Source organism: Macaca thibetana, chromosome 5 (assembly GCF_024542745.1).
Source record: "Macaca thibetana thibetana isolate TM-01 chromosome 5, ASM2454274v1, whole genome shotgun sequence".
NCBI lineage: Eukaryota > Metazoa > Chordata > Mammalia > Primates > Cercopithecidae > Macaca > Macaca thibetana.
Window position 1 is genome coordinate 87,851,278 of NC_065582.1, and position 16,154 is coordinate 87,867,431.

The following is a 16,154-nucleotide window of genomic DNA, read 5'->3' on the forward strand; positions in this document are numbered from 1 at the left end:
CGTTCTGTGCCCCTTTGGCTGGGCCTTTTATAGCTAATATATACCAAACAAATCTGCTGTTTTTGAAAGACCAACCAGTATCTCTGAAAGTAAAGTGGTTTTTTTCTTTGTTTTTTTTTTTTTTCTCTGTCACACACTTATCTGGAAAGGTCGTATATTCACTTTTTCTTTCAGCAGAACAGAAGCCTTTGAAGACACATGTTGGTCAACACCTGATTCTGGGTACCAGATGGGCATGTTTCCATGAAGAGACTGGGCCATCCTCTCCAGTTTCTAAAATACACTCATGTTCATCAGTTAGGTGTTTTATTTGTTGAATTGACTGGGGACAACTAGGAAGTGGAGGCCCCATGGTTATCTCCTCTTTTGCTCCCTTTCTCTTGCAAAACACACTACACATGGGCACATGAACAGAGACTGTTTTCAGTTTCAGATCCCTTTTTGCCAAAGAAGTGAATCTTTTTTATTGTCAGTATCTCTATAACTGTATGTTATCTTTTTTCTTTTTTCTTTTTTTTTTTTTTTTTTGCTCTTGTCACCCAGGCTGGAGTGCAATGGCGTGATCTCAACTCACTGCAGCCTCTACCTCCTGGGTTCAAGTGATTTCCTGCCTCAGCTTCCCGAGTAGTCGGGATTACAGGCACCCACCCCTAGGCCTGGCTAGTTTTTTGTATTTTTAGTAGAGACAGAGTTTCATCACACTGGCCAGGCTAGTCTCGAACTCCTGACCTCAGGTGATCCACCCGCCTCAGCCTCCCAAAGTGCTGGGATTACAGGCTTGAGCCACCGTGCCCAGCCAACTGTCTGTTATCTTAATAATTTTTTCTTGTTGGTCAGGGAATTTGTACAAAATGTGTAACATAGAAACTATATTTTATTTTATAATAAATAATAAATTATTTGAATAACATATACTACTAGAATGTTTCCCTGCAGTGCAATTTTTTTTTTTTTTGAGACGGAGTCTCACTCTGTCGCCCGGGCTAGAGTGCAGTGGCTGGATCTCAGCTCACTGCAAGCTCCACCTCCCGGGTTTACGCCATTCTCCTGCCTCAGCCTCCCGAGTAGCTGGGACTACAGGCGCCCGCCACCTCACCTGGCTAGTTTTTTGTATTTTTTAGTAGAGACGGGGTTTCACCGGGTTAGCCAGGATGGTCTCGATCTCCTGACCTCGTGATCCGTCCATCTTGGCCTCCCAAAGTGCTGGGATTACAGGCTTGAGCCACCGCGCCCGGCCGCAGTGCTATTTTTATAATTGATAAATGTTTTCAATGGTATATAGTTTAAGTTCTAGTGAATATTTGCAGTTTGAGTATTGGTTTTCTGTACCTTGATTTGCATTGTCAAAATTTATTTTTGGCCGGGCGCAGTGGCTCACGCCTGTAATCCCAGCACTTTGGGAGGCCGAGGCGGGTGGATCACGAGGTCAGGAGATCGAGACCATCCTGGCTAACATGGTGAAACCCCGTCTCTACTAAAAATACAAAAATTATCCGGGCATTGTTGAGGGCGCCTCTAGTCCCAGTTACTCGGGAGGCTGAGACAGGAGACTGGCATGAACCCGGGAGGTGGAGCTTGCAGTGAGCCGAGTTGGCACCACTGTACTCCAGCCTGGGCGACAGAGTGAGACTCCATCTCAAAGAAGAAAAAAATTCTTTTTATAATATGCATTTGTTTCATTAAAAGTCCTTAGAGCAGAGGCATAATGACTGTAAAATGTTTTTCAAGTTTAATTTATGATTTGAATTTCATTTATAATGAAGTTATTTGAGTTTGAGACTCTTAAAAGACAAACTTAATTGTATATTGGATGTTTTATTTAGTCAAGATAGATAAGTCAAGATAAAGTTCTGCTGATCACATTTAAAGGACACATTTTCAGGCCTTGTGAACATCCATAATTTTGTTTAGGTTTTGAATGATATAATCATCTTATCGTACCCATAATGTTAGATAAAGCAATAACATGATTTCCCACCATATGGGAGGAGTCTTAAATCTGGGAGATTTAATTCAAGGTCTAAAATATAGTTCAATATGATACAGAAACAAAAATAGTTAGGAGGCAGAAGAGAGCATATGTATTCTCTTCTGCCTCCAAACTCAGTCATCTTTGTTGTATACACATACATGCACACATACGCACAAATGGTGCAATATTTGAGAAAATTGAGAATTATATTTGAAATTCATTATCTTGTTATAGTTCTGCTCTGTTCATTTTGTCTTTAAATGTAGACTTGTAAAAATTGATTTTTCTGAGAGTGGACACTTTCCTAATGTTGTTATATGATGACTTACGTTTTTTTCCCCCAGTTCACACACTTCAACCCCTTTCTGATTACGTAAAAAGTACAGCTGTAGATTCTTTTTCTGCCACAAGGCCTTGTGAACTTGGCCTTAGAGTCGAGAGGCTTGTTTCATGAATGATGTATGTTTGATTATCTTTGATCCGGTCACACAGATCTGGATGTTAGAGATAATTGTGCTACTCCTGATGATTTCATAACAGATGCTTCTCTTTTCTTTTTGTCTCTGGCAGTTACCCGGCTGTATGTGAATTCTTACAGCACAATAACTTGTTATCTATACTTCGAGCCCATGAAGCCCAAGATGCAGGGTGAGCAGTTTTGAGCATTTATAAAAACCATGCATTTTCCATTTGCCAGAACTTCCTCACTTTGCTTAGGCTCTGCAGGTTCCCTTTTACTAGGCTTACTCCCAAAAGGAATTAGAGCTTAAAATTATCTTCTGATGGATGACATAGGCATGGCAGAGTCCTAGGAAATGAATGACTGCAGATGTATTGTAAAGTCTCCCATAAAGTTCTTCCATCTTTAGCCTGAACGAGTCCGTTTTCAGCTTGGTTTCTTAAGCACTGTAAGGGCACCTCCTCTTATTCCTCTCAATTGTTGCATTTACACTGTCATATAAGCGAGTAAATTACCAGCTAGTTTTCAGCCTTGTTGACAGCATGAATGAGAATTATACATAAATATTTAACAGATATTGCACATTTTACTATTGTTTTAAAGAATACCATTCCTAATCCTGAAGACCATTCCTGATCCCTGTAAAATCCCTGATTTTAAAGGGAAAAGAATAGGGACGTCTAAAAAAAAAAAAAAAAAAAAAAAAAAAGGGAAGAGTCTATATTCTAACTAGCAAATGATTACATAAAGTTGATTTTGTCTCATCTATAGGTTTTTAAGATGTAGAACAATTTTGAAGGTTTAGAAAATTATGAAATTTCAGATATTCACTTTAACAGTGTACTAAATCTACATTAGGGAGAAATTATAATAATTTTAAGATTTGAGGTCGATACTGTTCCCAGTAAACTCCACTGAAAGGCATTGTTTGCCTTTGAATAACTAAACTCATCCCTTCATAGTCCAGTTTTTCTGAAAAGTAGAAGCACTTCTTTTTATAACCTGTGTGCTGAAATTGGAAATATAAATTTTGAAGGAGGCCGATGTGTATCTATGATATCCCTGAATCAAGGCAGATACCAAGTTCCTTTCACAATTAGCTGTTTTCAAGCAATCGGTCAACAAGTGTAAACGGATCCAGTATTATATACTCACTGTGTTACAGCTGATGTTTGAAGTAACCTGTTTATATACCCAACAAGTCAGGTCTTCAAATAATTTTTCTCACTTGTGAAGGCTATAGGCTGAGTGTTCCAGTCAGCTGACTGCCTATTTTTGGCAGATTTATCCTCATTGCACTGCATATCCCTAACCATTGGCTTACTTGAAGGTGTGTTAAGTGCATCAGTTAATATCAAGTATTTTTGTTTAAAATGAGAAGATGATTAATTCATTGGAAAAACTGAGATTATGTCATCCAGTTTCTTTGTTTTTGTTTGTTGTCAAGTAGGCATAGTCACCCTCTGTCTATAAAGTCAAGGTATTAGGATTAAGAGTGAAACTGCCTTTCACATAGATTTTGTTTCCATAACGAAGCTTAGTTCCACAATCAGAATACATACTTCTAGAACATTTCAGAATGTTTTTAAGGGGGCATTTTCTTTTGAGGTATAGTGTGACCAAGTTCCAAAAAGAGAAGACTCACAGTATTTTTAAAGTTATAAATGTTAAGGTGGTTATTTATCTATCTGAAGGTACTTTTTGAGCTACTTTTAGAACCCAACTATATTAGGCATGGTTTAGTCTACCAGAAATAAATGACACAGATCAACAAAGAAATTATAAAATGTTGTTTTGAAGGGGTATTTCTAAACTGATACTCCTAAAATTGATTACACGGAAGTCATGATACATTTTTATCCTTATGTAAAAGAGCCAGAGTCACCTGTATTTTTAATTGAGAACTGAAGTATTAACATTAACAAATTATTTGTGTCTTAGTAACTGGATTGTTGGTTTATTTTCAAAGTTCTTGTGAATGTTCTGTTTCATTACTGATTGATTAAATATTACCCTGCTGAGACAATAATCTTTGACCTGTAGATACCAGCAGAGATTGGTAATAAATAAAATTCTAAAATAGAAACAGTCTCAATTTGTACAAATTCATAGATTTAAGGGGACATTCTTCTAAAAGAAAATCACTTAGTCTAGGCAAAATGCTTGTATATCATTGAATCTATGAATTGTATTAAATCTATGAATTAAATTAAATTTAATTATTAATCTAAAACTTCAAAGATTTAAGGGGGCATTCTTCTAAAAGAAAATCACTTAGTCTAGGCAAAATGCTTTACAGAATATTGTGGATTTATCAGATAATTGGCCTGGTTTTTAGTGGTAAGTCTTTATATCTTGCTCTGCTTATTTGGTCTTTTTATGTCAAAAATGTTGACAACTTTTTGAAAATTTTGAGTGGGTACAAAGTATCTGTGTACACTAATCAGCCTTCGCCCTGTCTGTTGAACACATGGAAATGACATGATTTTCCAATGAATTCCACAGTCTCTTGAGGTTTGCTAACTTAGAAAATACCTGTTTGGAAATTTTACATATGAATGTATGTTTTCATGCTCACCCCCCTGAAATGTATTAATACCTGTATATTTCAGACTTCAGAAAGAAATTTTTATTTAGTGTTATATAATTGGAGGCTCTTTGAATAATGGCACTTGACTCATCCAATTTTCTGTTTCTGAATCTATGATTTGATATTCTCTTTTTTCCATACGGGCTTTGTTTTGACTGTATTTGTTCTTTTTAGGTACCGCATGTACAGGAAAAGCCAAACAACAGGGTTCCCTTCTCTAATTACAATTTTTTCAGCACCAAATTACTTAGATGTATACAATAACAAAGGTAAGTGTTTTTAAATCCCTCTTGCAGTCTTATGTAATATGTGCAGTAATTCTTAAGCATTTTATTTTGGTTTGGTCTTAAGTATTTTAACTAGTCTCTTTTTTTGTAATTTCTTCAGTTATTGTTTGATGCATACTTTGTGATTATCCTCAAAGATACAGATTCAAATTTGGTCAGAGATTGGGCTTATGCACTGTTAATTTTTTAAATGTTTTCTAGGACATTTTAAATTTTAACAGGGTTGACAACTGCTGCTCTGGTAGATACAGACTTTAAAAGAAATAATAATTGGAAGTAATCCAAAATCATGCTTCTTTTTTTTTTTTTTTTTTTTTTTTTGAGACGGAGTCTCACTTTGTCGCCCAGGCTGGAGTGCAGTGGCCGGATCTCAGCTCACTGCAAGCTCCGCCTCCCGGGTTTACGCCATTCTCCTGCCTCAGCCTCCCGAGTAGCTGGGACTACAGGCGCCCACCACCTCGCCCGGCTAGTTTTTTGTATTTTTAGTAGAGACGGGGTTTCACCATATTAGCCAGGATGGTCTCGATCTCCTGACCTCGTGATCCGCCCGTCTCGGCCTCCCAAAGTGCTGGGATTACAGGCTTGAGCCACCGCGCCCGGCCAAATCATGCTTCTTAAAAAGAATTTGGATTTAAATAGAATAAGGGTGATTGTGCATGGAAAGGATCAAGAAAAATAAAAAATAAACCCAGTAGCTTGAAATTCAAATTTGAATTGCATTTATTGAGCATCTACCATGAGTCGGCTCCTATGCCAGGCAAGTACATGTTTATTTCTTTAAAAAGCAAAAAGAAAAAGGAAACTTCAAGGTATTATTAGCTATTCTATCTCCTCCTTTTTTAATATGCAGAGTGTGTCCCTGTGGTTAATTGCCTTGTCCAAGGTCCCTTAATTAGGAAATAATGAGCTAGGTTCAAATCCATACTTCTGGTTCAGTGTCCTGTGCCTTTTTTCTGAAACTCCATACCTGAAAGAAACATGAAACACGAGGGCATTATTACTTACTACAAGGAAAAGAAGAAGAGCAAGGGGTGCATTATTACCTTCTTTCATAAATGTAATCTCTTTATTTGGAAATATTATAAAGTGTTCCACATGTAAGAATGGGTGAGAAAATGTGAAAAATCCTTTAGGTAGCATTGGTCTGGATATTATATAGGCAACGTGTCTGAGTGTGGCTTTCTGAGATTATGAGAAATGGATCACGAGGTCAGGAGATCGAGACCATCCTGGCTAACATGATGAAACCCCGTCTCTACTAAAAAACCACAAAAAATTAGCTGGGCTTGGTGGTGGATGCCTGTAATCCCAGCTACTCAGGAGGCTGAGGGAGGAGAATGACATGAACCCGGGAGGCGGAGGTTGCAGTGAGCCGAGATCGTGCCATCGCACTCCAGCCTGGGTGACTGAGCGAGACTCTGTTTAAAAAAAAAAAAAAAGAGAGAGAGAGAGAGAGAGAAATGGAGACAAGGAAAAAAGCAGTCAAATAACATATATAAGGTCAAATATAGCCCAAAAGTGGTGGTAAAAGGCAGCCTAGTTTCTGAGCCAATCTGAAAACTCCTGGAATTAGGAGCCATGCCCCTGCAGAAATGAGGTGTGATGGGTCTCTTCTTGGCTCAGGCCTGGTGTCTAGGATGCCTAATATGGGCCTTGGCCGCCTTTATTCCCAAGCACCTGTTGAAGGTCCTTAGTCCTTTGTTTCCCTTCATGTATTCCACTTTCCTATTGCCCAGAGAATGACATCTGCTGGATGGTGTTTGCTGTGGCCATCCAGTCTTTTACATTGACATTTTGTCCATGGTGGGTCCTCCTCTATAGCGAAGTAGCATGTTTATCAGTAAAGCATAGTGCAGTTTTTGTTGTAACCATGGGGGAGAAAGGAGGCAGTTCCTAGAAAAGAAGTGCTGCCTTTAGTAGTCTATGTCAAGAAAAATGCAAAATAAAATAAAACATGTTCTCTGCTTGCCATGTGCTTTTACGTATGTGGGAGTGGGAGTCAGTGATTCACTGCTAAGGTGAAGATTATTGTATTTGAATAAGATTGATGTTACCTAGAATTTTGAAAAGCACTGCAATAAAATTGGGTTGCAAGCACCTTTAAAACACAATCAATGGAAAAATAGCTGTGAAGAATCTATGAGTTAATAATTTGATTGTTAGAAACATGATCATAAAGGACTCTAGAATTATAAGCTAATAGTTACAGTATGATTTGATTTTTAGAACTCCTGTAGAGTTGACAAAGTAAGACGTTTGTGTGATTTAACCAAAAATATAAGACCCAAGGTGATTAAGTGTAAACAAAGAGAATCAAACACAAAATACATTTGATAAGGGATAATTTTCTAGAATGGTCAGAGAAGGCCTTAAGATAAAATATGATCTGGATGTTAAAGAATAGTGAATGTTTGATTAGAAAGAGAAATAAATAGTATCACGGCCAATTAATATTTTTAAAGCAGTAAACATTTATGTATAAAACTCATAAAAACTAATCTCTTTGACTGGATGAGGATTCTTAATCTTGCATGAGACAAGGACCCTGAGATTCCTGCAGGGAATGTGGGAATTTAGTAAGTCATACTGTATATCCCAGTTTCACCATGATCCTATGTTTACCAAAAGTACATAAAATACTCTTTTATATATTTTTTATAAACACAGATTTGTATTGTTCTATGGCATTAAGATTTTTTACTATTAAATTGAGGGAAGGAAATGTCCCTAAAAGTCATTTTCTTTCCAAAGACTGATTACTAAATAATGTGTACTCTACTTGGAAGTTTTCCAACAATTTCTAAAAAAGAAAACCAAAACAGTAAAACAGGAATAAAAATTGGGATTTTACTCCACAAAAACAAACTTAGACTGTTTCAATTCTTCATAATGCCAGGTAATGCAGTTTTGCCTGAGACCAGTAGCTATTTCTCAAATAAGGTGTCTATTTCTTCTTTTTGTATAGTTCTGATTTAACAAGTTTGGAACTTTAAAAAAAAAAAAAAAAAAAAGATACCAGTGCATCACTGACTTGAGATTTTTTAGTTCTTTCACTGTGTTCTTGCCTTTAGGGTAGATCAGAATCGCTCAGAAAATGCGGTAGAACTGTTTCGTTTAGGGAGCCTTTTCATAAAAGAAAATATTCTCCAGAGAGAAAAAGATAAACTGATAGGGAAGAGAAAGATGTGTTCTTTAGTTTAAACAAAATTTCAAAAGACTTGTATGTAAAATTTCTGAAGCACTTTAAAGCTATTATGCTAACAGTGTATACAGTATGTGGGAGTGGGAGTCAATTATTCACTGCTAAAGTGAGAATTACTGTATTTGAATAAAATTGATGTTAACTAGAATTTTTAAAAGCAATATAATAAAATTGGATTGCAAGCACCTTCAAAACCCAATCATTGGAAAATAGCTGTGAAGAATCTGTGAGTTAACCATTTGATAGTTAGAAAGAGATGATCATAAAGTACTCTGGAATTATAACCTATTAGTTACAGTATGATTTGACTCTTAAAGCTCCTGCAGCTTAAGACAGCAGTAATACTATCTGGCAAAATGAAACAGTGAGAAAAATAGGTTTATTCTTGCCATCTTAAAACCCATAATAGTTGTGATAAGATTCATATTTAAATGTCCAATAGTTCTGATTGGTAGTTCATACTTACCTGCAATTAGTAAATAGCATTCAGAAAGTTATGAGAACTAAATGTTCCATCTCTTGGTATAGCCCACATAAATTCATTCAGTCTCATCCTTTCCAGCCTGTGCTGTCTTCCCGCCGGTCTCCCTGCCTCTGTGTCTTCACTCTGAGAGCTCTGCAAGATGCCATAGCAAAAGATGTAGGTTTGAATCACAGCTCTGCCATTAAGCAACTAACTCATTTAAATTTATTGGACATGCAGTGGCGTTGCTATGAGATGAGAAAAAAAAATGTTCATTTGTGAATATTACATGAAATCGCTTTGAAACAAAATGCTGTGCGATATTAAGACATTATCATTAGTGAATATTTTATGTTATTATTTTGTCGTATGTTAGTGCAAGGCTTCACAGAAGCTTGCAGGAAAATTCCCTTATTCCTCAGTTTCTTATTTATAATTTCACTATATGCCTCAATCTACCGTTCTCACCTATCTCTCTCCTTATCTTGCGGTAAACCTCATTACCCTGAGCAACTTTGGCTTTCTGTTTCTCCCCTTTTTTGCCTACATACTTATTTCTATCCAAAATATTTATCTCATTCTTCTGCCTGTCTAAGTGGTCTAGACCCACTCCAGTCTGCATTTCCATAAAGACTTCTGTTGGTGGTCCTTCTCTGAATGTCTGCAGTGCTAACCATTTTCTCTTGTATTTATTGTTTACTGTTTTTCTTGATAGCTTTTCCATGCATTCCTGTTTTTCCCAGTGAGATTATAATTAGTTTGAAACATGAGGCTTTTTGGTGCACATGATAAAGCCAAGTTGCATGCCTTGTACATGATAGGCAGTCAATACATGCATTGATTTAAGCATTTTTTTTTTTTTTTTTGGAGAATTAAGAGCAAGACTGTGACCAAAAATACCCTATCAATATGGACCCACAGACCTTTATCTCACTTTAAATCGCTCCTATAACCAGTGCTGATACCCTTTCTAAATTGGAGTTAAACATTGCAGAGCACTTTGCACATTTCAGTTGTTGGATTTTCTCCTGTGAATCTGTAAACCTAAAGGAAAAACTATTTCCTAATTACTCCAATATACCAATCAGATGAAAATTACAGTTATGACACATAGCTTCAGTTTTTTAAAAAAATATTTTCCCCCTGTAAAAGTGATTTTAGCTCAACCCACTCACCGATACAATAAACCTTTATTGAGAACTTACTACATACCAAGCACCATACCATACTAGGTGTTGGGGATATAAACGAAACAAGACAGACATGGTCTTTGCCCTAGTGTACTTAATAATCTGGTAATATGATAGACATTAAATAAATAATTCCACCAATAATTATTTATGTGTATTTGGAAAAAGCAACAAAGAAAATAGTGGTGTGATACGAGAGTGAAAATTATTCTGTGGGGACTAATTGGGGAAGTGACATTTAAGCAATCGGTGAGAGTAAAATCTCTCTGGATTGAGAAATAGAGTGGCAGATGTGAACATTGGCTTAAACAACTCAGTTTGGCCAAAAATTGTAATGAACCTCTGGGAAAATGTATTTTATACCTTGATGTTAACACTTAACTTCATTTCCTCTGTAGAGGTACACCTGTGCTGCAAAAGAATCTAAAGTAAACGACAGTAGGCTTCCATGTAGTACAAGTTCTCTGTAGTTCAGATGGGTTGTTGGATGGATGGGTGACTAGATGAGTGGTTAGATATATGATGTATATGTAGAGAAATATAAACATATATACCAGGGGTATGTAACTTAGTTCCAGTACAAACTACTGACAGTAAAATTAAGGAAATTTGTTAAATGAAAATTATTTTGGATTTGAGAGGAAAGTCTAATGGCAACCAAACTAATTTAGTAATCAAGACCAAACATTTAAATGATAACCAAGAAAGAAATCAATTCAATATTAAAGTAGTTAAGGAAGACAGAGGTGGAAGATTGCTTTTATAAGATGCACATGGGAAGCATCAGCTGTGGTTTTCCTGTGTCCCCACCCAAATCCCACCTTGAATTGTAATAATCCCCACGTATCAAGGGCAGGGCCAGGTAGAGATAAGTGAATCATGGAAGTGGTTTCTCCTTCTCCCACACTGTTCACGTGGTAGTAAGTCTCACAAGATCTGATGGTTTTATAAATGGGAGTTCCGCTGCACCAAGCTCTCTTGCCTGTCACCATGTAAGACATGCCTTTGCTTTTCCTTTGCCTTTCACCATGATTGTGAGGCCTCCCCAGCCATGTGGAGCTGTGAGTCCATTAAACCTCTTTCCTTTATAAATTACCCAGTTTCAGGTATGTCTTTATTAGCGGCATGAGAACAGACTGCATCATTTGCTAAAATTAGGAGATGCAAAAGTCTATCCTTTTTGATAGGGAAAAAATATGATATTTTGGACTTATAAGTTAGCAACTTGATGTAATTGCTGATAAAAAGCCTTTCAGTCTTACCAAAGCTTGATGTTTTCAGCATCCTCATATATTTTCCAGTCAAAAAGGAGTCATAGGCTTCAAGAAGATACCGTTTATAAGTAAAAAGAGAATTTCTGGCTTGGCAGGAAGATACCATTGTAAGAGAGAATGGAATTGCTGCTATAATGAACAAACATAAGAATTTTGCTGGCAGTCATGATATGAGCATAAAGGAACAGATGTAACATATCAGATGCCAGCTCGACTTGGTCTCCAGACTTCTGGCGGGAACCCTCAGTGACACTGTCTACACAGTGTGGTATGGCCAGACCTCAGAAGCTCATTCCATACTATACCACAATTTTTTTCCACTAGGAGGTTGTTTTATCATTGAGGAATATTTTTCACACACTTATAGATCTCTGCTACCCCTGTGGTTCACAAGCCAAATTCAGAACCAGTTAGCTCAGATCTTTTTGAGAGGGAGATGAGGAGTCTCAGAAAGGAAAGTTGAATCTATACCCAGGCGTCCCCAAGTAACATATCTGTCTCCACCATAGCACATCAAAGAGCTCCTCCCCTACAAAGTTGAACCATGTTTTATAGCAAAGATTGATTTCTACGAGCCTGAGGCTTGTCTTAAGCATGGACATAACTTTTAGCATTGACTTTTTAAAGCATTTTTTTTTTTTTGGTATCCTTACAACCACAGGTTAAATGTGATTACTAGTTGCTTTACAAGTTGCATAAAATTAATCCAGAGACTTTGCCCCATAACAACAGTTTTCTCAGCATGTACTTTTTTCCTGCCATCATCTCAAACCTGAAGATGCTCTTAATGGGTCCTGAGTACTTGTTTGCCCCAGATCACTTATTGCATTATAAAAAATGTAAACATACAGTCAGGGTAGTATATTTGGTACTTTCCAGTAATTGTAGGCCAAGGTTGTTTTACTTTTTTATTTTTGTTTTTTTACTAAAGCAAAACAGTAAGACGTCCCCCCAACCCCTAATTTATTCCTTCATTTATTTGATAAAGATTCTTAAAGCCATGTGGGTATGATAGAATTAGACACACTAGAAAGATAATTTCTCATAATCATTATTAAGCCTAAGAGAGTTCACTGAGAAATGGTATGAAATACAATAATTTATATGAAGGAATAAAGTAGAAACTACAAACAAAACCCTTTAGTATTCTTTTATTATCAATATGAGGTGGTAGATGGGCCAGGCGCGTCACAGCACTTTGAGAGGCTGCGGCGGGCAGATCATGAGGTCAGAAGTTCAAGACCAGCCTGGCCAATATGGTGAAACCCCATCAGTACTAAACATACAAAAATTAGGCGGGCGTGGTGGCCCGCACCTGTAGTCCCAGCTGCTCAGGAAGCTGAGGAGTAAGAATCGCTTGAACCTGGGAGGTGGAGGCTGCAGTGAGCCAAGATCACACCATTGCATTCCAGCCTGGGCAACAGAGTGAGACTCCATCTAAAAACAAACAAACAAACAAACAAACAAAACATATATATATATATATATATATATAAAAAATTCACTGCAGAGTGGTTTCAGCAGAATGTCTCCTCTCATTGCATTTTATATCCAAGATTCAACATGTGTAATTAATCCAACCGTGATATTAATTTCATTTACCATTGTCATTATCTTTGTCACTTTGAGTGATATAGCTTGATATATAAATATATATATAGTCCCAGCTACTCAGGAGGCTGAGGCTGGAGAATGGCGGGAACCCGGGAGGCGGAGCTTGCAGTGAGCCGAGATCGCGCCACTGCACTCCAGCCTGGGCAACAGCGTGAGACTCCGTCTCAAAAAAAAAAAAAAAAAAAAAAAAAAAAAAAAAAATATATATATATATATATATATATATATATAGAGAGAGAGAGAGAGAGAGAGAGAGAGAGATTTTTTTAGACGGAGTTTCGCTCTGTCCCCCAAGCTGGAGTGCAGTGGCTCAATCTCAGCTCACTGCAAGCTCCGCCTCCGGGGTTCACACCATTCTTCTGCCTTGGCCCCAAGTGGTTGGGACTACATGTGCCCGCCACCACGCCCGGCTAAGTTTTTATATTTTTAGTAGAGACGGGGTTTCACCCTGTTAGCCATATTTTTTAAAGTCTTCAGTTGGTAATATATTTAGCCAATGTAAATATTTCCCTTCAGTTGTGATAGCATACTATACCTATGCTATTCACTTTGTTCCTATAAACAGCATATAATAATAACTTTTTGAGCACTTACTATGTGCCAGATACTGCTCAAAGAGTTTATGTGTATAAATGCATTTAATCTTTCAACAACCCTATGAATTACTCTATAATCTTGATTTTATTGATGAAAATCTAGGGCACAAAGGAACTGCATATTTTTCCCAAGGTTGACACAAGCTGATACCAGAAAGCACTGAAATTGAAACTCAGCATACTGACTGCAGAGCCCACATATTAACCTCTGTCTGTACTCTCCTGCCTTAGCTTTGTTGTGTGAAATGTCTGTGAACGATCCGCTAATCCACTCTTCACCTCATGGTTCCATTATGTTTAGGTGACTCTAACCATTCTTCAATAAGAAAAGAAAGCTTTTGAAATGAAGAGTTATTTGTTATCACTTTAAAATTACCTGAGTGTTATGCATCCAAATATATGCATTATTAAAAGAACGAAGTTAGAATACCTTTTACATTTTTCTGAAATAAATAATTCATTAATCCCTTTAAAATGTATTCCCTAACGCGCTTTTGCTTTTGTTTATTCAGCTCCACTGTGAAAGTGTCATTGCTGGAGGCCACTTTGTAAATAAGTTAGTTTTAATCCAGTAGTCACTTGCTCACATTTAAACATTTAATTAATGGAAGGGATGGTAAAATATAAACTATCCCATTAAAATTTAATATTGAAAGATACCTTGTACTATATATTTTAATTGAATGAATCTACACATAATCTCTGTATCTTTGCACCAACAAATGACCATCTTGATTTCTTAAAAATCACTACTCTCTAATTGTAAATTTAGTTAAGTAGTTGTGAAACCTCAACAAAGTAAGACACAGTGTGTGAGGTAATTCTTGCTTTTCACAAAGCTTTGCCTATAGAATTACAAGATTTCAGATGTCAGAGTTATGGGAGACCTTACCAGGGAACAAAGAAGGATTCCATGCTGAATCCTCCATACAGATTCATTGCCAAGTGCTCTTCTGCCACCAGCTGAAAAGGGTCAATCAAAGAATCCATCTTAAAGCATTGAATTCCATTGTCTGATAGCCCTGATGGTTAGTTGAATCTTCAGTTGAACTAAAACGTACTTCTCTACAAATCTCATTCTCTATAAAGTATTCAGCAAGAGAAAAACAGTAACAATCCGAGGAATGTTAAAAACTTGAATTAATGGATTGTCACTTGCTATTCATTATCTAGGAATTCTAGACCTGCAAGAGACTCTTAGACTTTACTCTTACAGTGTCAAAAAGTCTGCCATGACATTATTTCCATGGAAAACAATGTTGATACGAAGTGTAGGAACTTAATACTAACTCAGTGCCAAGGATATCTTGGAGATAACCTAGAATAATTGCAAGCTATAGCTCAAGGCCTGATACAAAGTCCAAGCTTGAAGTTGAAAAGGGTCTTCTACGAATGTGTAGAGATAACACCAGTTTCAAAATACCTCCCACCAGAGTACAGTTACCCTTATTAGGCTTTTGGAGCTGTACCAAATGAGAGCAAGGCAAAGGCACAGTGTTTACTATCCCTATGCCTTCTCCTCCAATAGCTTAAAGCTTCAGCTAAGACTCTCTCTCTCTCTGTTTTTAGTCTAGGTTTGCATAAGCCTCACTTTAGCATCATCATAATATAGATTAGAACATAAATGAGTTCACTAGCTAAAACTGTTAAGAAACTGATAATTGCCAGTGATTCTTTCTTATTAACAACAAAAAAAAATTTGCTAGAAAAAATTCAAATACTCTATGCAAAATTGTAATGTTAGAAATGATTCACAATGTTTAACTGGTCTTGAGCTACTTACAAAGATCAATTATTGGCCCCAAATTCTCTGGATCCTAGTATGTAAGTATAATATATTAGGTGGGAATTATAAAATGGCAAACTATTTAAAATAGATAGCCATGCCCTCCTTGAAGAATTTGGAACAGACTTATAATACTTTACATTTCTCAGAGACAAAATATTTCATCTGATTAAGATTATCATGCATATTAATCACATGTGTTTTGTTTTGTTTTGTTTTTCCTGCCCCATTCTCAGCAATTGGATTATTTGATTTTATACTTTAAAAATGAGAGGGCAGATATTATTCCTGTTTTACAAGTTTGAAGGTAAAGACTAAAGAAGGAGAAATATTTGCCCAAGTTCATGCAGTTACCGTGTGACAGAACTAGTGTCGTTTCCACTGTTCTCTAATTTACATGCTCTTACAATTTTAAAACAAACAGTTTAGCCTTTGAGGTGACACATTGCCTTTTACCTAAATTCCTTTATGTTTCCTTCAGATTTCTGTTTGTATTTTGTTAGTTATGTTTTTAGTATCCTGATTGGTTATATGCTTTGTGTTTCCTTCCTCTCTTTTTCCCTCTTCTCCCATTTTCTGTTTTCATTCCTTAGGTCTTTTCTTCAACCAACACAATTAAGCATCAACCATATGCCAGATTCAGTACATAACACTATAAAAGAATAAAAAGGATCTGTTCCTCCCTCATTCCTTCTATTGTCTTCCTTCCACTTACTTTAC

General features: G+C 36.7%; 1 protein-coding gene across 6 annotated transcripts in view; it reads left to right on the forward strand.

Annotated features, from left to right (window-relative positions):
• PPP3CA (protein phosphatase 3 catalytic subunit alpha) overlaps positions 1–16,154 on the forward strand; it is a 330,028-nt gene that overhangs the window by 266,642 nt on the left and 47,232 nt on the right. For all 6 annotated transcript variants that reach the window (XM_050791104.1, XM_050791105.1, XM_050791110.1 and 3 more), the window contains 2 exons: positions 2,543–2,620; positions 5,197–5,291. In XM_050791104.1, coding sequence (XP_050647061.1) covers positions 2,543–2,620; positions 5,197–5,291 — 173 coding nt within the window. The remainder of the gene's footprint in view (positions 1–2,542; positions 2,621–5,196; positions 5,292–16,154) is intronic.